The sequence below is a fragment of the Ovis canadensis genome, chromosome 11, assembly GCF_042477335.2.
Source record: "Ovis canadensis isolate MfBH-ARS-UI-01 breed Bighorn chromosome 11, ARS-UI_OviCan_v2, whole genome shotgun sequence".
Taxonomy (NCBI): Eukaryota; Metazoa; Chordata; class Mammalia; order Artiodactyla; family Bovidae; genus Ovis; species Ovis canadensis.
Window position 1 is genome coordinate 23,889,405 of NC_091255.1, and position 22,283 is coordinate 23,911,687.

At 55.0% G+C, this 22,283-nt stretch overlaps 1 protein-coding gene across 1 annotated transcript in view; it reads right to left on the minus strand.

The window, feature by feature from the left end:
* The window catches only part of TMEM132E (transmembrane protein 132E), a 57,809-nt gene extending 36,936 nt beyond the window's left edge, over positions 1-20,873 (minus strand). The window contains exon 1 of the mRNA XM_069542664.1: positions 20,720-20,873. Coding sequence (XP_069398765.1) covers positions 20,720-20,786 — 67 coding nt within the window. The 5' untranslated portion in view covers positions 20,787-20,873. The remainder of the gene's footprint in view (positions 1-20,719) is intronic.
* Positions 20,874-22,283: the final 1,410 nt, after the last annotated feature.

The following is a 22,283-nucleotide window of genomic DNA, read 5'->3' on the forward strand; positions in this document are numbered from 1 at the left end:
GCTGCCCAACGCACCTCCTCCGAGATGCTGCCCAACGCATGCTCCTTGCAGAAGCTCACGGAAGGGCAGGTGGCCCAGGCCTCCAGACCGGCTTCGCTTCTCTCTTTCCACTTTCCACCATAATGGCCGGGGTGATGCTGGGGCGATGATCAAACCAGAGTCTCCTGCAAACCCTTAGAAGGTTTAGAGCTGGAGCCCTCCTTGGCCTCTGGTGACACTGTCACCAGGATCACTTTTGGCTATCACTGCCCAAGTCCCATATCACGAGAAGGCCGGCAGGACACTTCCCCTCTCCCCCAACCCCCTCCTGGTGTCCACCTGCTGCTTGGTGGGGACTGTCCCTCCTCCCTTCCCTTCCCACGGCACCCACTGGGGGCTGGGCCTGAGCTCAGCTGGCCCCACGACCGGGTCACTGGTCTTGGGACCTCAGGGCCTCCAGCTCACAGCTGCCCTCTCCAGCTGCACGTGTCTCTCTCTTGCTGGGAATCTCTGATCTGCCAGGACCGTCCTTGCATCGCTGGCAGAGGCTGTGTGGAAAGTACCCCGATACTCTGTGCACTTCACGCATCCTTCCTGGGCTCCCACTCTAGCCCCTGCCCCTCCCTTCCACAGGTCTGCCTTCCTTTAAGGACCAACCCTTCCCTGGCTCCTCCCTCATGCTTCCCTCCCCAGCCATCGTTCAGGCCCACCTCCCTCTGGCTGTATTCCTCTCTTCATCTCCATAAACACTGTCAGCTTCGATCTAGGTGCCAGTATTACAAAGCACAGACCCCCAAGGGTGGAGTCCATGCTAGGTTCAATGAGGCCAGAACATTCTCTCTCACCCTCTCTCCAACTTGTCCATGGGCCCCTTGAAAATTGGCTGTTAGAATTTGGAAACACATTTCCACCCCTTTCTCTATAGAGACAATATTAGCAATAGCAGCTACCTCCCAGGGTAGTCCACCAAAGAGCTGTTACTTATCATCCATCCCATAAATATTTATGGAGCATCTACTATGCATTATCATGAGACTGAACAGTGGTTCTATGCTGGTCTGGGTCCCAGGACAGAGGCCTAAGTGAGGGAGAGAAAGGGAAAGAGAGAGAAAGAAGTTGCCCTGCAAATCGTTTAAAAATAGGCAAGTCCAATCATCAACACCTTTTCTACATGCCTCCTCCTTCCCAGGGCCCTCTCCTCTGGGGCTTCCGAGTCTCCCCTCCCCAGTGGAACCCCCAGCATTGGGATGGCCCCTCTAGGATCATCCCAGTTTCAGAGAGCTTTATAAAATGCAGGTTCCCAAGCTCCTCCCCAGCCAAATTAATCCAGAATTTCTGCGGGGGGGGGGGTGTCCTGAGAGGGGACTCCTACTCCATTTCCACTCCCCCTACCACATTTGGAGGGTCTTGCTCTAGTCGCTGCTGTTGCTCAGTCGCCAAGTCATGCCTGACAATCCGAGACCCCCTGAACTGCAGCACACCAGGCTTCCCTGTCCTTTACCATCTCCTGGAGTTTGCCCAAGTGCATGTCCTTTGGAATAATTCTAAAAGTTTCATATTTAGGGAGGAAAAAAACCCTGAATAACTTGCTAATACAGAGCTATTTTTTTGAAACAGACTTTAGGATTTTTTAAAAATTAATTAATTTGGCTATGCTGGGTCTTAGTTTTGGTGCTCGGGTTCTTTGGTCTTCGTTATGGCATGGGCCCTTTAGTTGAGGCATGTGGGATCTAGTTCCTTGACTAGGGATCAAACCCGGGCCCCCTGCATCGGGGGTGCAGAGTCTTAGCCACTGGACCACCAGGGATGTCCCTAGGCTTTAGTTTTTAGACCAGTTTTAAGTTCACAGCAAAACCAAGTGGAAGGGAAGTCCATATACCCTCTGCCCCTACACCTGTTCAGCTCTAGTAGCGAGCCTCAATCATGGCTTCCCTTTAGAATCACCCGGGAGACCAGACCGCACCCCAGACTAGTGAATCCAGAATCCCTGGGGCTGGGATCCAAGGCACACGCATTTATTAGAAAACCAAATATTATATATTGACACATGTGTGTGGAATCTAGAACAATCGTACAGAGCCTAGTTCCAGGGCAGGAACAGAGTGTGGACACGTTGGGGGAAAGAGAGTGGGGGATAAATTGGGAGATTAGGCTTGACATATACACTCTACCACATGCAAAATGGATAGCTCGTGGGAAGCCGCTGCGGAGCACAGGGAGCTCAGCTCGGTGCTCTGTGATGGCCCAGAGTGGGGATGGGGGTGTGTGAGGGAGGCCCAGAGGGAGGGGGATATGTAGAGACTAGCCGATTCACTTCGTTGTACAGCAGAAACCAACACAACCTTATAAAGCAACTATGAAAAAGCGAAAGTGTTAGTTGCTCAGTTGTGTCCGACTCTTGGCTCCTTGGCTCCTCCGTCCATGGAATTCTCCAGGCAAGAATACTGGAGTGGGTTGACATTCCCTTCTCCAGGGGGTTTTCCTGACCCAGGGATCGAGTCCGGGTCTCCTGCATCGCAGGAGGATTCTTTGCCCTCTGAGTCACCAGGGTAAGTCCAAAGCAACTATACTCCAAAAAAAGGCAAAACCTGACTGTGTAGGCAACCCTGAGAATCACTGCTTGGGTTGTTCTATTTTTCACAGAAGCTTTCCCTTCCCTACCCCCGCATCCACAGATGACCAAAGCTCATCCCTGCCCTCTCTCCCTACTCCCCTCCACCTCTCTGTTTCTCCTTGGGGCTCAGGTCCGTGCCTCCACGATGACCCTATTTCCATCTGCTGGGACCTGGGAGGGCAGGTCCACACCTTGGGTCAATACCGTGTGGCTCAGTGTGGTTACCAAAGGCTGGGGGCCCAAGGCTGTGCTGCAGCAGCAGGGGCTGGACTGGATTGCTCTGAAGCTCTTCCCATGGGGTGGTGTGGTCAGGAGTTCTGTAGGTCACCCCGTGGAAACCCTCAACTGCTGGGCCAGGGCCGGGTCCCAGCCTGGGTCCCACAGGCTCACGCTGAGCATGGGCTTCCATCCTCAGGTGGCTGGAAAGTGATTTCACATTTGTAACAATTACTCCCTTAATTGGGTTCCCATTAAATCAGAGAGGGAGTGGAGGGCTGTGTCTGTGTTTGTTCCCCCCCTTCCTCCTTCTGCACATCAAAGAGGGTGCAGGGAGGAGGCCAAACAGGGCTTCGTGAATCGTGAATCGGAAACAGTCCTGCCTTCTTTTGAGGTGGGTGGGGCTGTCCTGGGCTGGGGCTCCCTGCCCCTTGCCAAGCGACTCTCAGGCCTGCATTTCTAACTGGTTGCTGGACTCATTCAACAGTCCTAGCGGGTGCTGGGTGCCCAGGCAAGAGCCGATTCTTCTTATGGGCTCCCTGCCCCCCAAACTGAGTAGCGTCCTAAAGAATCAGCGGCCAAAGTGAAGGGACCTCCCCCCATCAAGCAGCACCATCCAGATTCCTTGAACGGCAGAGCATCAGGGCCCCAGGGACAGGTTACAGCTGGGCTCACCGCGGTCTCCAGGGCTGCCACAGGGTGACAGCGTGGGACAGATAATAGGGAGACACTGCTGCCCTCCATCCAACCAGCGGCTCTGCTCTGATCTACATTATATACCACCTATATCACAAAGACCCTTTGCGATCCTGTGGACTGTAGCCCTCCAGGCTTCTCTGTCCGTGGATTTTCCAGGCAAGAATACTGAAGTGGGTTGCTCTGCCCTCCTCCAGGGGATCCTCCCGATCCAGGGATCGAACCTGAGTCTCCTGCATTGCAGGTGGATTCTTTACTGCTGAGCCACCTGGGAAGCCCAATATGTTGTATAGTATAATGTATTATATGTTCTATGTACTATGCATTTTTCTGGTTAAAAAAAGAAAATCAATGATTGAGTGCGATCCTATCACATCTCAGAAAAGGAAACAGACCCAGAAAGTGGAAGGGACTTGCTCATGTCCACACACCACCACCATTTTAGAGGTTAGGCTGCTTGGATCAAGGTCTGCTGGCCCTGATCTCATTCCCTAGTGGCTAGGAGATGGTGACGTTCCAGGGGCAGGAGGTGAGATGGGGATCGGATGAAAGGGTGAGCCAGGCTGGGGTCTTGTAGGAAGCGCCTACCTCCAACCTCTGGCCTCTGCCCTCCAAGAGGGACCCCTCTCTGGTCCACCCTGAAAAGAGGCCAGGAGGTCATGGGTGGTGACCAGGGGCTGAGGCTGGACTCATGTCCACAGGGCCCTCTGGCTGGATGCCCTACTCCATGGAGAACCAGGTCATGTCTGGGGGCTCTGGTCACAGGAGCACCTCAAAGGGGCCCCATCTGCAGAAGGACATATGTCTGATGAGCACTTGGAACACAGCGAGTATTAAGGAAAGCTTTGCAGAATGAATGAAGGAAGGAAGCAATAAACAAAGCAGATCTCAGTCTAGGAAGCAAGACCTAGATTTCTAATCCAGGATGAAAGAAATGAGGCCCTGTTAGGGAGCAGGCTGCAGAACCAGGAAAGTTAGAATCAGAGGGGCTGCTGAATGCTCCCCGCAGCCCTGCCCAGAGAGAATCCCCGGGCAGGCACAGCCTCTCCTGGGGAAGCCCCTAGTCTGATGCGAGAGGCACAGCATTCTCTGGAGGTGCCCCAGAGTGATGATGGAACCCAGCTGTCTCCTGGGAGAGTCTGCAGTCTGGTGGGGGTGAGGGAAAGGAAGAGAAAGATGCTGCTGCCTAGGGGGAGCTCCCCGTCTAATGAGAGATGCACATGGGCAGCCTCCTGCCTCAGGGAGGAGGTGAGGCTGGGGCTCAGAGGCCATGCACCCCTTCCTGGGTTTGGAGCGGAGGAGCATGCATCTGGGTGCCTGGCAGCAAGGCGCTGGGAGCTGTGGCCAGGCAGGAGGGGAGCCATCAACATTCCGGTCAGGCAGCCAGTGGCTGAGTTATTATTATTTCTTTTTTTTTTTTTTGGAGCTACTTAGAGCAATTTACAGAAATCATTTAGGGGCCGTTTAGGGAGAAGAGAAAAGATGAAGACTTTTAAAGGCAGGGCCTGGGGATGGCTTTATGCAGATGGGTTTTTCAGGGATATGGAGAAGGAAGGAGAGTCTGGATTCTTAAAGGTGTGGGAAGGAGGGGAGGACTCCAGTCTGATAAATCTGGCTGGGAGCACTCCCCACCCCCATCCTGCCCCCGCCCTAGGCAGCAGCCAGGGACCGAGGAAAAGGGATGAGTGGGAAGGGTGCCTTGAGCAGAGACTCAGGAGGAGGCGGGAAGGGGGGTCACAGGTGGGTGAGCCAGCACTCTGCCTCAGTTTCCTCCTCTGTAATCAGGACACCGGCAGGTGTGAACGAACCACACGGGGACCAAGCTGAATGGGTGTGTCACTTCTAGGATATTGGGGCCCAGAGAAGGGGACCTGGGACCTAGAGCTGCAGACTCAGGAGATTAGGGCCCAAGGGGAGTGGGAGACAGTCTCTCCGCCTCCTCCCTTCTGAGACCCGAGCCCATCACTTCCCCTCTTGAAGCTGCAGTTTCCTCATCCATCCACATGACGGGCATGTCAACCTCACAGGTGAGGCTTACCTGTGATAAGGTCGTAAAGTGTAGCCAGTTTTTCAACTGCCAGTGGCTCCAGGAGCCTTGGTCATGGTGGAGAACAGGGGGAAACTTCAGGGTTGAGGACCTCATTTCTTTCATCCTGGATTAGAAATCTAGGTCTAATACCTGCTCCTCGAGCCCACCCCCAAGATGGAGAACTCACACTTCTAGGTTGGACTAGGACAAAACTGGCCTTCCCCGAGCCGGGATCAGAGGCCTGATGGGGCTGCCTTGGGAATGCAGGGGTGTGGGTGTGTGTGTCCACACGCATGTGATGTGGAAGAGGAGTGGGATCCTAGGGAGGGAGACGGAGGGAAAGTGAGAAAACCGGCCAATCATTTATCAAAGTCTTCCCTGCAGTTTATATTCAGGCTGCTTGTGATGTGATTATTGGCTATGGAATCTGGTTACGCCATGTAAACAGCATCCCGGCTGGCTCATCCCTTGGAAACGCCCCTGGAGAAGTGGAAGGTGGGGAGGGGGTGGTGCTCTGATCTGTGACCAATCAGTTTCCTCTAGTGGTGGCTGGCCCGGCTGACTCCTCAACCTCAAACACCCTCACGTAAAACCTCTGAAGACACTGGCTGGGAGAAGAGACCTGGGCCCCAGGTCTGGCTCTGCCACTTCTGACTGCTGTGTGTGTGGGGCTAAGATCAGTCCCCTCTCTGAACCTTAGTTTCCCCACCTTCCAAATAGGGATGTTTCCAGGACGAGAGATGCTGGAAGCTCCCATCTATCTCCCCCCGCCACTGAGCAGCCCCTGTGTGCCACAGTCTAGAGAGGATTTCAGGGTGCAAACCAGCTTCTAGTGCATCCAACAGGCGCTGATGGAGGGCCAGCTGCACGCAGGCGCTGCCCACAGAGGTTCACACACTCTCTTCCCTTTGGCCAGTACTTCTGCAGGGAGGGGACTGATAGCATCTCCTGTCTATCCAGCCTCTAGGCAGTGCTTGGCACTCTACACACATTGGCTCATTGAATTCCCGTGATCTGAGATGCAGGTGGTATTTGCTGTTCTCCCACTTTACAGATAAGAAGCCTGAGGCTTAGGGAACAGAAGCAACTCCCTCTGGGTTGGTGGCAGAGTGGGGGTTCCTGGCTGCCTTGCTGTGGACTTTTCACTGCTGTAGCAGGTGGACAAAGGTCACCCCATGTGGTTGCTGGAACTCATCACACCAGATCACAGAGATTTTGGCACTGGTTGCATCTCTCTGAAGTCCAGGTTAGCCAGTCTCTGGTTGCCTTCGCCTCTCCCCGCTTGCACTGGAGTTACTTGCATCCTCCACCCACATCAGCCGGTAACCATATCTTCCTGCCACGTGACTGGTATTTGCCACAGTGCTTGGCATGGAGCAGATACTCAAACACCCACGCTGAGTCAACCTGAAGATACTTTTTATTGAGCACGTACTACAAGCCAGGCTCCGCTCCAAGCACACTCCATGAATTAATTATTTGTTCATTACTACAATCCTATGAGGAAAGAACTCTTATTATCCCACTTTATAGGTGTGGAAACTAAGCCACGGTGTTGTAAAGTCATTTTCCTGAGACCTCAAAGCCAAGACACGGCAGCTGAATGTTTGACTGAAGGCAGGCAGGCAGGGGGGTGCTTCCCAGGTGGTGCTAGTAATCAAGAATTTGTCTGCAATGCAGGAGATGCAAGAGATGAGGGTTTGATCCCTGGGTCAGGAAGATCCCCTGTAGTAGGGAATGGCAACCCACTCCAGTATTCTTGCCTGGAAAACTCCATGGATAGAGAGGAGCCTGGCGGGCTTTAGTCCATGGGATCCCAAAGCATTGGACATGACTGAGTGAGCACAAGCAGGGGGAAAGAAATAAACATCACCCCTCTGGTCCCTGTCATCTGCTCAGTACCCGGATGTTTCTTCCTGGTGGTGCCCTGGGAAGAAACGCTGAGAGGAGGGGAAGGAGCAACCTTTCTGTTCATTCATTCCACACAATAGATGCTGAGCATCTCCTGTGGGTGAGGCGCCAGTCCAGGTGGTGGGAGTACAGCTGTGAACAGATGTTGCCCTGTTCTCGGGGGCTTCCATTCCAAGGGGAGTGGGTGTCAGTTATGAACAAGCAGAGACATAACTGTATAGTATGTCAGAACGAGGAAAATAGCGCAGGGTCGGGGCAGAGGAAGGGGTGAGCAGGGCTGTTTTATATAGAGGGTGGCCGGGGAGAGCCATTCTGATAAGATGCACTTGAGCACACACGTGAAAGAGGGAGGGGGTGGTGAGTCATGCTTCTGTGGGGCAAAAGGCCAGGTGGAGGGGTAGCAAGGACCTGGGGCTTGGTGCCTGGCATGGGTATGGACTGCAAAAGGGACAGTGCAGCTGGAGCTGAGGAGGGGACAGGAAGATACAGTCAGAGAAGCATTGTCGGGGAAAGGGACAATCGAGTGGCCTTGTCTGCCCCGAGGGACTCAAGCTTTCACTCTCAGTGAGCTCAGGGGTTCTGAGCAGGAGGGTGACTTGATCAGACCTACGGTCTACAGGTCTACAGAATCTCCTGGTAGGAGGGGAAGGAGCTGAGAGCTGCTGCCTGCCTGAATGGGAGCCCCCAAGGCCAGCAGGCACCATGCCAGGGCTGGGGAGGAGCTGAGTGAGCTCCAGGCTGGGCAGGGAATCTCCGAGAAGGACCGCAGAGAGTCCCCAGGGCTCACAGGTCCCCAGAGCACTGAAGCCTCACTCCCAAAATTACCTCTCAAGGGAAAGAAGGTGGTAGAGCCCTTGGGGATCACCCAGGCCTGCAACTTCCATGATGGCAGCCACTTGCCATGTGTGGCTACTGAGCAGCTGAAACGGGGCCAATTTGGAATTGTGATGAGCTGCTGATAGTGTAAAAGGCATGGGGGATTTCAAAGATGTAACACAAAGGGGAAAAAAAACAGAATGTAAAAATCTTTGCATATTGAAATGATCACCTTTTGAATATTTTGGTTGAAATATACTGTTAAAATTCATTTCACCTGTTTCTTTTTACTTTTTTATGTGATAACTAGAAAAATTGAAATTATAGATGAGGCTTATGGTACATTTCTGTGGAACAGCACCGGCCCAGCATGGCAACCCTGGTCTCATGGGCAGGGAAGCTAAACTCCGAAAGGAGGAAAGGATTTGTCCAAAGGCAAGTAATTGGCTGAGAGAAACCGGACGCAGAGGAAGAATCTGGTAGGACACTGGGGAGACCAGGGCCCGCTGGGTGGATCGGGACATTTGAGGACTCCTAACGGTTCAAGATGAATTATAAATGGTTACAGAGACTGAGTTCTGACTATTTTCTCTTGTTATTCAATAACTAAGTTGTGTCTAACTCTTTGCAACCCCATGGACTGCAGCCTGCCAGACTCCTCTGTCCTTCACTGTCTCCCAGAATTCGCTCAAATTCATGTCCATTGAGTCAGTGTTGCTATCTAACCGTCTCATCCTCTGTCACCCCCTTCTCCTTTTGCCTTCAATCTTCCCCAGCATCAGGGTCTTTTCCAGTGAGTTGGCTCTTCACATTAGCCTGTCCAAAATACTGGAGCTTCAGCTTCAGCATTAGTCCTTCTAATGAATATTCAGAGTTGATTTCCTTTAAGATTGACTGGTTGGCTCTCCTTGCAGTCCAAGGGACTCTCAAGAATCTTCTCTAGCACCACAATTCGAAAGCATCAGTTCTTTGGTGCTCAGCCTTCTTTATGTTCCAACACTCACATCTGTACATGACTAATGGAAAACCATAGCTTTGACTATATGGACCTTTGTCGGCAAGGTGTTGTCTCTGCTTCCAGGCCCCAACAACCGTACAGGATGCTTTTGTTTTTCTTCCCGTTTGCAGATGAGGAATCTTGAGACTGAAAAGCAGGAGGAGTCAGCTCTGGGATCGGGGTCTCCACAAGCTTTCAGGCTGCAGGAGGCACCAGAGGAAGACGTTCAGGGGCCCCTGGGCTCTGTCAGAAACTTCTTACACCCCTAGATCTTATTTCTGGCAATGGCACCGGCTGCCTGCTGTGATGGTATACAGGCAGCTTTTACATCCAGCTTGGGGCTGCTGTGGAGGAGATGCAAATATTGAGATGCTGTGGCCTTGAGGGCCAGGTACCACCTTGGCATTGCGTGGGCAGGGGCTAGCCGTTCCCAGGAAGGCCTCCTCCACTCAGGGATGCAGAGGTCCCGAGAAGGTGGGGCGAGGCTGGAGACTGCTTTTCTAGGAAGGGAAGCCCTTCTGCTCTCTGGACTTTGGCTGCTAACATAATAATAATAAACAAAAAAGTTGCAACTACTGAGCCACATGCTAGACTCCCCATTTGCCATCCAATGTGCTAAGTCACTTCAGTTGTGTCTGACTCTTTGTGATCCCATGGATTGTAGCCCGCCAGGCTCCTCTGTCTGTGGGATTCTCCAGGCAAGAATACTGGAGTGGGTTGCCATTTCCTTCTCCAGGGGATTGTCCCAATCCAGGGATCAATATCTTTTACTTTTCCTGCGTTGGCAGGTGGATTCTTTACCACTCACAGTAGCTGGGAAGCCCACCGTCCAGTCTCACAGAGGCAGAAACCAAGGAGTAGAAAAGAGGTCAGGCTGAAGCTAAGAGGTAGAGCCAGCTCTCAGATCCACCTCCCTGCTTCTCAGAGGGGGCCTTCTGCCATGTGGTGGCACCTCTGATGACTTCCAATGGTCATCCCCCATCCCAAGAGCCCTTACTCTCAGCCCCGGAGATGGCTCCTGGAATACCTTCCTTAGCATTGCTACCATTTGCAAACTGCCCCCAGTCAAGTCACCGTTGTTTGAGTTCTGCTTTGATCAAGCCACTCCCTCGCTCCACAAAGCTCCACAGCTCCCTAGTGCTCCATGGAACACAGGGTCAAAGTTCTGAGAAATCTTAAGAGATCATCCAGGTAGCCCTGCACTTAGCCCCCTGGCCTGCTGCTCCCTCACAGGCAGCTGCGGCTCTTCCCATGCTGGACTCAGAGCCGGTAAGCCGGGGACCACTTTTGTCCTATGTTTCTGTCTCCCTCAGGGTCTTGAACACACAGTGGGTGCTGACTGATTAGTCTTGAGAGGCAGGATTCCTGAACTTGGTAAAGCCATCTGCAGTGGCATCTCCTCCCTGAAGCCTCCTCTGATTTCTCCAGCAGATTCAAGGTTTCTCCCTTCACGCACTCTGTATCCCTTCCAGCACATCCGTGGCAGAATTTCATCACCGCCTGCACAGAAACGGCTCATCTCCTCGGGACACCACCTTAGAAGCTCCTCGTGGGACAGGCCTCGTCTTGTCTTCATTGTCGCATTTTGAACACAGTGCCTGGCAAGCGCTGATAATATCAGTAACAATAATACTGAGAACTATCATTTTCGGACACTCTGTGCCAGGGACTATTCTAAATATTTGACTTGGAATAATGACTCAATTGGAGAAGGCAATGGCACCCCACTCCAGTACTCTTGCCTGCAAAATCCCATGGATGGAGGAGCCTGGAAGGCTACAGTCCATGGGGTCGCTGAGGGTCGGACACGACTGAGCGACTTCACTTTCACTTTTCACTTTCATGCATTGGAGAAGGAAATGGCAACCCACTCCAGTGTTCTTGCCTGGAGAATCCCAGGAATGGGGGAGCCTGGTGGGCTGCCGTCTGTGGGGTCACACAGAGTCGGACACGACTGAAGTGACTTACCAGCAATGACTCAATCGTCACAATAGCCCTCTAAGCTGGATGTTTTTATAATCATTTTCAGATGAGGGAATCAGGCATAGTGGTTAAGCAACTGGCCCCAAAATCACAAGGGGTTGGACAAAGCCAGGCAGTTTGGTGTTAGAGCTCAGTACAGGGAGAGGGTGGGGGTGGAAAAAGAGAATTTTGAGTGTCAGGAGAAACCGGACAGCCGACTGCTGGCTCCAAGGGTGCCCAGCACAGGCCATGGCATGTATTAGGCACTCTGCTAGTAGTGAGTGACTGTGAAGGTAGCTAGATAGTCTGATAGCTGCTCAGACCCATGTGTGTGGTCAGCGGGGCTGGGTGGGGAAGGGCTTCCCAGACAGGGGGGTTGCAGCGAAGTGGAGAGCCCGGTCCTTTGTGCCAAGCAAGCCTGGCCCCTACCCCTGCTTCTCATCTGACCACTCCCTCCAGTTCCAGCCCTCTTTCCCCAGCATCAGGCCTCATGGAAGGAGCTGGTGGCTGGCAGTTTTTCTCCCACAGAGAATAGCCACAGAAAATTTGAGATCATTTCTCTGCTGTGTTGGCAGCTGAGAAAATGGCAAATTTTCCTATTTCCTATCCAAGAGTTTCTCCCTATTGGACAAAGGCCCCACATGCCTCTCTCTTCCCAGGGGAGGCAGGGCAGGGGAGAGTGTAGGTCAGCCCGGGGGCAGTTCACCGTGTTGGCTAAGAGGCGTGGGCTGCTGTGGTCTTGCTGCGGCAGGGGGCTGGACGTGGGAGGAGGAGGTGACCAATCAGACCCTGGCAGACTTGCAACAGGGACAGGCAGAGGGGGTCAAAGCAACAGGTAATCTGGAGTCGCCCGTGGGACTTCTCAGAGATCTGGACAGACTGGGTTTGGCTGCAGCCCCAATTTACAGACAGGAGGCCTGAGCCCACAGAATAGGCCTGTATGGCCGCTGCCAATTTGGCCGGACGTGTCTGGAAGCCAGCCTTGTCAATCGTTGGGTGGTCTCTGCCATAGCCTGCCCCCCTGCACACCATGGTCCTGCCTCTGACAGGATGGCTGCAGGATGGCAGGAAAGACAGTCACAGCCAGGATGGTGAGGGGCAAGGGGTTATAAAGAGAGCAGAGGAAGGTCCCGGCTCTGCAAGCTTGCAGCTCCCAGCAGCTCAGGTCACTCCCGCTCCAAATCCAGCTATGTCTCCCCATTTCACTCAGCTTACCAGTTCATCTTCTCCCAAGGGCCTCCCCGCTCCCCTAACCTCCCTGCACCCTCCCCAGCCCACAACACCTCCCCTGTGCTCAGCCCCTCTGGCTCCTTGCTGTCTGCAATGGTACTCAGCCCTGCCCTAAGACGTGTCCCAGTGTGATATTCAGGCATTCGCTTAGTTTGTCCTCTTGCCTCGTTCATGTCTGCTTAATGACACTGAATCAAGTGACCATTCGTTTAAATACTGCACAACCCCTTCCCACAGACTCACACACACTGGAATCCCCAATTCCCATTCCCTACCTTTTTCTTATTTTCCTTGGTTCTCATTGCCTTCTAACACATCATATAATTCATTTATCGTATGTGTTTATTACTTGGGTTTCCCTTGTGGCTCAGCTGGTAAAGAATCTGCCTGCGATGCGGGAGACCTGGGTTCAATCCCTGGGTTGGGAAGATCCCCTGAAGAAGGGAAAGGCTACCCACAACTCCAGTATCTTGGCCTGGGAATTCCATGAACTGTACAGTCCATGGGGTCACAAAGAGTCGGACACGACTGAGCGACTCGCACTTTCACATGTATTACTTACTATCTGCCTCCCTTCCACCTGCACAGGAATAAGGCTCCAGGAGTACAGGACTTTTTGCTATATTCATGGATTAAGACCAAGTACCTAGAAGAGTAGCCACTAGCTGAATACTTGCTGAGAGACAAGGAAGAGGTCTCTACCACATGTATTTGAGTGACTGACTGTATGTTCATTGACTCATCTGACAAACCGTTAAATGCCTACTTTATTCCTAACATCTTGATAGACCCCAGGGGATACAACAGCAGGCAAGTGGTCTGTATCTTCCAGGTCCATCCAAGTTTACAGCCAGCAGGGAGGCTAGGCTGTGCAGTTTACAAAGAAGGCAAAGCGGAAGGGTGGCAGGGGATGGTGGGTGTGTTCAACTCAGAATCTGGCGGGCTTCCGGGAGGAAGTGTGGATACACTCGGGCCTGAAGGCTAAGTAGGAGATGGGGTGGGAGAGTGTCCTGGTCAGAGGGAACAGGATGTACAGAGGCTCTGACGTAAAAAAGAACGTGACTCATTTAAAGGACTGGTGAGCTGAGTGGGGTGGGATAGGTGGGCCTCACTCAGGTATGTGGGCATGTGGCTGTCGGTCCCTGTCTGGGCTGATTCCCTGTATGCATGAAACACAGAGGTAGGGCAAGAAGACCTCCATATTCAGGGTCAGAAAACCTGACGGCAAGAACTGGTGTGGCCAGGACTCCGTTGGGCCTCAGCTTTGCCCTCTGTAAAATAGGATCATAGTTGCTGCCTTTACCTGGCGGCTGCTGGGAGAATCAAATGAGATCGCAAAGCTAAACTCCAAAGGACTGTTGGGACCCTCAAGCCCGTGACTGTGGGTGCGCGTTTGAGCGCATTGCACTGCCAGCTCCCACCGACACCGTTCTCCTGCCGTGACAAGTGTGCGGCATCATCTGTCCCAAGATGCCAAAAATACACTTGCTTCTGGCCCCAAGCCAGGCTTCTCAACAGTCCTGGAGGCTGGGGGGAAGGAGAAGGGAGGCCTGAAGAGTGGGGTCCTACAACTGCTGGGCCAACGAGGCCATCTTGTTTCTCACCATCAGACCCCCAACGTGCAGGAGGACAAAGGCCACCCTTGAGGGCTGGGGCAGTGCCTCTCCTGTCATACGGGGGCCTCCCTCATCAGACTGGGGCCTCCCTCGTCAGACTGGGGCCTCCCTCATCAGACTGGGGCCTCTCTGAAGATGAGACTGCCTCCCTTGCCATAGGAGGCAGTCCCCGTGGGCAGGAATCATTTCCCCTCTTCCCCCAGAATAGCAGTGAGGTTGTCACTCAATGTGACTCTGGCTGATTCTGTTTAAGGGCTGACCACCTCTGGGGTGGTGTCCCTGGGAAGGAGGTCAGACTTAAGGGTGCCCTGGCTGCCTGTTCTCTCCCAGAGTGAGGGGCCCGTCCTATAGGGTCTGATGATGTTCAGACCTGGATCCTTGGATGAGATGCCTCTGAGAACCTGGACCATTTTGAGCACCATCCTCTACCCAGGTGACTCTCCTAGCCCCAAGGATCCTAAATGGTGGGCTCAGGAAACAGACACAAACTGAGAAATTCCTCCAGCAAGCACACAGCCTGCCCACTGCCCTACAGCTGGAACGGCCCAGGAAGTCACACAAGAGAAGAGAGTAACCAGTTGTCCACCCTCATGGGCCAAAAAAAGTGTGGGCGAGAATGAAGCAGAAAGGACTCAAGTTTGAGAAAAAGCAGAACTTTGCAAAAGCAGATAATTATCTAGATAATTTGGACAAAAAATTTTTTTTCTTCAATTACCTTTTCTATCTTTTTTTTTTTTTTTGGCACTGAATTATTCATCCTTGCATTCATTCATTTGTGTAACAAGCATTGAATAATCCAGGTAATTGCTTCCATTTTCCACTTCATCCTGCTGGGTTGTCTGCCAGCCAGCAGGGCCTGGGGTGGAGGTGTGGGAAGGCGGAGCTGGGAGGTGGTGGTGGATCAGAAAGGGGTGAACACATCAGAGGAAAGGAGATAATGACTTCTGGACCCTCAGCTTGTCTCCCACGAGGCCACATCTGTCTTAGGGCACCCTTCCCCACCCTGGCAGCCTTGTGATCCTCTGGAGATGGATGCGGTAGCTGACAGAGCGTTGGCACTCCCTGATACACTGCCCCATCCTTGGGAACTGCTGGAGTATGGCATCGCCAGCTGAATTGATGATAAGGAGGCCCACTTTTCGTTTAAAGAGACAGAATAGGAAATTAGAAAAAAAAATTATTTTCCAAAAAAAAAAAACAAACCCACAACTGATTAATTAATCTCTTATTAAAATTCTGTGCTGAGCACTGGCAAAGAAGAAGTAAAGAAGACCTGGGGAGGGGACAGAGAGGAAGAGTTGTATCCAGTCGTTAGCATCCGTGGCTGGTCTCCAAGGATGGGCAGACCAGGGAGGTGACCAGAGGCTTCTCCGTGGCACAGCCTATGAACTGGAAGGGGGCAGGCTGGGCATCACCCGCTCTCACTTGGCAGAGGAGAAAAACAAGACTTGGAGAGGGAGGGACTGTTCTGTGGCACACAGCAGGTGATGACCAAGTCCAGATTTGAAGCCCTATCTGTTGGATCCTGGGGACTCTGATTCCAGACTGCCTCAAACATCAGAATCAGAGTCTTTTTTCTCCTCTCCCCAACTGGACTTCAAGTTCATGAAAAGGAGTTGACGACTAGGTTTTGAGCCCATCCACGTGCCCTCTGGAGTACTTGGCAAGGTTTGTTAACACTACTGGTGATTGATTATCTTGACTGTGTGGGACCCGAGGCTAGCTTGAGGCCGGAAGTGTATCTTTGCACGAAGCCGAAGCCGCAGACAGAGGGTACGACAGAGGAGGTGGAACCTCTGCCGCGGGGCCAGGAGCAGACTGCCAGTCTCAAAAGCTGGACTCCGGTGCTAGTTCTGCTTCCAGAATGAACTGGCAGGATGACCTTGGCCGGTCCTTCCCCGAGTGTCCATTTCCACCTCCACACGAGGGCTGGATTGAAGCGTCTGTGATCTCTTTTAGTTTCAGGGTTGTGAATGGACATCACTGTGGGCAGGGCAACAAAGAGAGACCCCTCTCCCCCGGGCACTCCATCCCTCTGCCCTGGTGCCTCTCTGGGTCTCAGTCTGTAACATCACAAGTACTTACGACTGATCTCAGGCTTGGGGGATCTTGGGGTTTCAGACAGGCCCCCACTGAGGACCTAGGAGACACCCAGGTCCTGCCCTGGTATTCCAAAGTGGCCTTACCTCCCGCAGCCAAGCATTGAGCTATCTTCAGAACGGATTCCAATAAAGCTCATTTTCTGCCACCAAGTTTATAACACATCCCCACCTACTGGTCTTAAACATTAACAAGGGTGTGCTGTGTAGGGCTCCATGTGGCCTGGAAGATGGGTGTGTGTGTTGGGGGGTGCGGGGGAGCATCATTTCTCACTTCCAGCAGCGAAGGAGCCTCCCAAGGCCAGCAGTGACCCTGTCCTCCTGCCATGTCCTTCCTGCATCTCCAAAGGAGCCCAGAGCTTGGGTGATCAGTGGGGTGGGGAGAGCACAGGCCTGGAAGAGAAGCCAGGCTGGTGACCACAAAGGTGAGGACACAGACACTTGAGGGCACGTACTCGGAGCATCATGAGACATTACCTTCACGTCTGTGTTACGTAACATGTCACCCCAGACACGTGTATCCTGTGTATGCCACTTAAGGGGTGTGGTACAGCCCTGGCCCACCCTCTTGCTCTCTTCCTGGTGTCTCTGTCCCTTCCTTCTGCCCTCTTATGCTCCACACCCCAGAGCTCCCTTCTCAATTAATACTGTGAGGGCCCCACAATAGAGTTGTCTTCCAGCACCATTCATCTCTTCTGAGTGCCTACTATGTGTCAAGAACTGGAGAGTGGGGCAAAAACAAGACATGGCTCCTGTCCCAAATGCAGGTATGTGGGGATCTGGAGGGGTCCATATATAAATATTACTGTAAATACCCTTCACACACACATTGCTGTCCCTGAGGAGTGCTGAGAAGGCAGCATGAGGGGCCAAAGCCGCACCAGAAAGAGACCAATTATTTCTGTTGGGGGTTTGATGCTGCTGCTGAGAAGCCAAGGAGTAATCTAGGCAGACTCCCTGGAGGAGGTGACATTTCAGCTGGGCTTTGAAGGCAACGTAAGGATTTCTGGAGGCAAGGTATTCCAGATGGAGAGGGGCTGGTGGGTGCAAAAGCAGAAAGGCAGAAAGGTGAGAAGAATGATATCTCATAAGATGCACGGAGGATGAAGAGAGGACAGTACCACAGAAGTGAAGATGTAAATTGAGACATAAACAGAAAAGGCTTTGTATGTTAAGAAAGCAAAGGGTATATCCTTGATCGTACAGGGAGTGGGGAACCAGTGAGGGCTACTCAGTGGGAAGCTGACATAATCAGTCCTTGAATAGGTTAAACCACCACCAGGCCTCACGGAACTCCTATCCAAACTAAAAATGGAGCAGAAGGCCTCCCCAGAGACCAGATGCAGGGAAGTGGCCTTCTCAGACAGCTTCTGGCAGAAGCCTTGCTGGTGATAGCAGCATCAGGACTGCCATCCCCGGGCCGAGCTGGGCCCTGAAAGGTAGCAGGACTCTGTTCCCAGACGCCATTGGCCCAGGAGTCTTGACAGACAGTGAGGAGGGATGGGCCAGAGGCCACACTGCTTGGGAAAGATGGGGAACATGAGGGAGGCAGCCCAAGGTCACCCCACCCGATGGCGCCAGAGTCAGAAACCCAGGCTATTTGGCTCCCAGTCTGGCTGTGTGGTCAGAGCCCTGCGGCCTCAGGAGCCTGCCGGGCATGAAAGGCTGCAATTGCACCCCCACCTCCATCCCAGCATCTTCGAAGAGCCCAGAACCCAAGGAAGAGTGAGCTTGAAATGAGACTAAATCCATGTATCCTTTTCCTGATAGAGGCATGTTTCCAGTGGGTGGGTGTTAGGTATTCCTGAAGAAGGAAGGCCCAGGGGAGATGATATTTTGGGGGGAGGAACTTCTTTGGCCTTATCCATCTGGGGGTGGTTCCCAAGCTTTGAACATCTGCTGGTACCTTCCCCTAGGGAAGTGGAGACTGAGGCATGGGATGGGGATTCAGGGAAGAAACTTGGAAAGCGAGACATAAAACCAGAAGGGGGAAATGCCTGCTCGATGGGGGCGGGGGGACCCTGCTCCATCTCCTCAAGCTGCTTCCTTCTGACCACCCGTCTAGGGTCTCCCTGGTGGCAGTGGGAAAGAACCCACCTGCCAAGGCAGGACGCTAGGGTTTGATCCCCGGGTTGGGAAGATGCCCTGGAGAAGGAAGTGGGAACCCACTGCCGTATTCTTTTCTTTTTTTAGCAAAATGTGTCCACGTTACAGTTTTCTCTTTTTTAAAATCTATTTTCAGTTGAAGGATAATTACTATACTGTGATAGTTTCTGCCGCACATCAGCACGGATCAGCCGCAGGCATATATATGTCCCCTCCCGCTTGAGCCTTGCGCCCCATCTCCCACTCCCTCCCACCCCTCTAGGTTGTCACAGAGCCCAGGTTTGAGTTCCCTGAGTCTCACAGCAAGTTTCCCCTGGCTATCTATCTTACATATGTTAGTGTGTATGTTTCCACGCCAGTATTCTTGCCTGGAGAATCCCAAGGGCAGAGGAGCCTGGCAGGCTACAGTCCATGGGGTTGCGAAGAGTCGGACATGACTTAGCGACTGGACAACAACAAATCACCTGTCCACCCAGGGCCCCAAGTGTCCTGGGCACTGTGCTAAGCCCTGGCGGTGTGGGGGACAGAGCAGAAAAAGGCCACCACCTGCCTGCACTACTCAGAACTGACTGAGCACAGAGAAGACACCGATATCCAAGGAGAAGGCAAGGTAGATAGATTTACTCCAAGAGAAGCAAAGCCAGGACACCGAGGCCCTACTGGAGCTGGGTTTTAGGAAGCAGGTGAGATTCTAGCTGGTGAGGGAGGCCAAAGGATCCTTAATGGGAGGCTCCGAGGTAGGAGGGTGCACCGTGGGAACCCACTGAGAGTGTCTGAGCTGCCTGGAGGTGGGACCCTCGCTTGGCTTTTGGAAGGGAATTCTGGTAGCAAGACACAGGGGGTGGGGGCAGAACCATGCCTAGACCCAGCCTTGAGCTGTGTTTCCTTCCTACTGCACCCCAAAGGCCCTGGGAACGGGCCACAAGCACAGCCCCTGCGGGTCCAGTGCTCAGGCATCCAGAGGCTCCCCTCCCCAGCTCCCCCACAACCCGCAGTCTTACATGCAGAGCCCCGGATTTCTTGTTCCCAGCTCCGTTCCCCCAACCCATTCTTCTGATAAAGCACCGAGGTTGGCTGTTCTTGGTGAAATGAACGCAAAATAGCCCCCCACCCTGAGCCACCCCCTTCCCCTGAAGCCGGGGAGAATCAGTCTACTAGTAGAGGGAAGTCGACCGTCCCCCACCCACTCCTAGCCTCAGGACCCTAGATTCCCAGAGCCTATTCCTGGTTTTCTTTCAGGGTAAGAGAGGCCGCCGGTTAGAGACCTTGACCGCGCTCACGGCCCGCCTGGTCAGGTTCCTAAGAACCCGGTCGACGTGGGCAAAAGCTGAGCGTGGCACATGGATTTTCCTCCGCCCATGCGGAGAGCCCTCTGCCCCCTCTATCCTAGCCCCCCTCCAGGCTGGCCAGGCTCACCCCTCGGTGTGGGGCAACCAGGTCCCCCACCCCCTTGAGGGTTGGCTAAGGGTGTCCCAGCTCCGCTCGTCTCCCGCTGGGAGGGGTCGGAGGCTCTCTTTCTTCGTTCTTCCTCCCCACCCCCAGCTCTCTCCCTTCCCGCTCGGTCAGCGCCCCCGGCCCCCTGGAGCGCCTCCAGCTTGCGTAAGGCCCGCTGCAGCCTCCTTCCGTCGGATCTGAGTTCCCACTCCGGGGCTGGGGGGTGCTGTTCCGCGACCCTCGGGCCCCCATCCGTATCCCTGCTGTCCCACTGCCAAAGCGCGCCAACCCCGGCTCCTCCCTCTCCCACCCGCTTTACCGCGGAGCCCGAGGCGAGCCTGGGGAGCAGACGCAACAGATTGCAGAACCCGAGCGAGAGAACACGGAGCCCGCTCCCTCCGCTGGCCGCCCCGGCCTGCGCCCGCGGCCCAGACCCCCGCCCTCCGGCTGGGCTCAGCCGGCCATTTAGATGCAGCTCACAGGACGGCGGGCGGGCGAGTCGCCGCGGCTCCCCGGGCCCCTGTCAGTCCACTCCCCTTCTCCAACACCGCCGCAGGGAGCGAGGCAGTGGGCGGCGCGGCAGTGGCGGGGTAGACACGATCCCCGCGGACCCCAGCAGCTCCCCGGGGCCCCGCCGGTTGCCAGGTTGGGAGCGACAGGAGGGGTGGCCCGGACGCGATCCGCCGGATCCCTCGGGTCCCTTTAGATTTCCGTGGGTGGACACGCCCCCAAGACTCCCGGGTTTGGACCTTTCTTTCTAATCCGGGGAGGGTTGAAGGGATACCCCCCCACCCTCCCGCCCTTTTCCGGGGCCGTATTCGGCTCCCCAGGGCGGGGCTCGCAGCCAAAGGGTTTGCGGGGGCTAGAGTAACTCGAGCTGCAGCCCGAGATGCTAAGCCGGGAGCGGCGGCTGCGAGTCCAGGGGGTGGGGGTTCGTCTTCTCCAGGCTCCTGTCTGCCGGCTCCAGCGGTACCCGCCGCATCTTCACTCCCGAGTCCGCGCCGCGACACTTACCGTGGGCGAGCAGCGCCGAGAGGCAGAGCAGGGCGGCGCCGCCGCGGCCCGGCATCCCTGGGGCCATGGCCGGCCGAGGAGGGGGCGGCAGGGGGCAGCGGTCGACGACGACTTGGTCCCAGGCTGGGCTCGTTCACATCCAACTTCAGGTGGCCGTGGGCGCCCGGCTGTCTCTGCTGAGGCTCCGGGGGCCAGGGAGTGCAATTTGGGGGCACTTTGAGGGGAGGGGGCGTCCCAGGCGCCGCCGGCTACACCCTCAGAACTGGTGGGGGCGCCGCTCGGGGCGGGAGGAGCCTCTAACTCCCCCCGTCTGGTGCCCCCTGCAGGATCAGTGCGGCTAGTAGAGGGGGGAGTCGCACGTGCGGTCCCCGGGCCGGGTGGCCACTAGCGTCTCGCAGGCTTGCCTAAAGCCCAGTGTCCGTTTCCCCAGCCCCGCGGCCCAGCTCGAATCCGAACTCGCTGGAGGGTGTAGATTCCCAAAGCAAGCCCCAGTTTCTTCGGCTTCGGTAGTAACCCCACATGGATAGCGCGGCTTTCTTCCTCCCGAACAGCCTGCAACAGCAGCAGGAGCTCCAGCATAAAAATCCCAGGTTAGGCGCAAATGAATAATTTCTTTCGCAATGAAAGAGAAAATCCAAGCAACTTTAATCCATCTAGAGAAGGAAAAGTTTCCGTGCAGTGCTGAGACCGGCAGCGCGGGTCGCCACGACCCTAGACAACGCCCGCACCGAGGGCCCCGGGGTGGGCGGCCAGTGGCTGGTCCCCTCGCCGAGCTCCCTTGCTTGGCTCGCTCTCCAGTCTCGACCAGGGCCCGGGCTCCAAACGGGCAGGCTCAGCTCCGCCTGCCCGGGCAGCGGCACCGCGGCTGGGGCGAGGGTGGGGCGGCCGGAACGAGCTGCCCCATGAAGATGGGGTTTGGAGAAGCTACTGAGCGGGAAGGCGGGCTACATCGCCCGAGCCTAGCCTTTCCTGCCCGGGCGCCGACTCCAGCCTCCTGGCCGCGAGAGTAGTGGGATGGAGAGGGGTTCGGTCAGCCCGCGGCAACCCCGGGAAGCCTCCCTCTCCTCCCGGGTCTCGCTGTCTCAGCCGAGGGGCGCGCTGCTCCGCCGCGCTCCTCGCCTTCCCCGCGGGAGCCTGCACAAACCTTGAACTTTTCCGGGGTTCAGAGTCTTCGACGCCTCCTTCTCCCCGCCGCCCCCGCCCTGCCCCCGGACGCCCGAGGTCTCGGTGCAGCCGGGCATCCGCTCGTGCTCTCTCTTCCTCTCGCGGAGTCAGTTTGGGTGAGCGGAGCGCCGCGCCAGCCTGGGCTGCGGGCGGCGAGACCCGGGCGCCACGCCAGGGGCCGGGGCACCGGGCACCGGCGCAGCCCGCGGCCGGGGAGGCGGCAGCTGGTGCCTACCGAGCCAAGCGGAGAGGAGGTGCCGGCAGGAGGGCCGGCTCCCCATGGACGAATGTGGGGGGGGGGGGGAGAAGAAAAATCAAGGAGCAAAAAGGAAGAGGAGGTGGGGGGGGGGCACAGTTGCACGAAGCAGCCGCCGCCGCCGCCGCCGCCACCTCCTCGGAG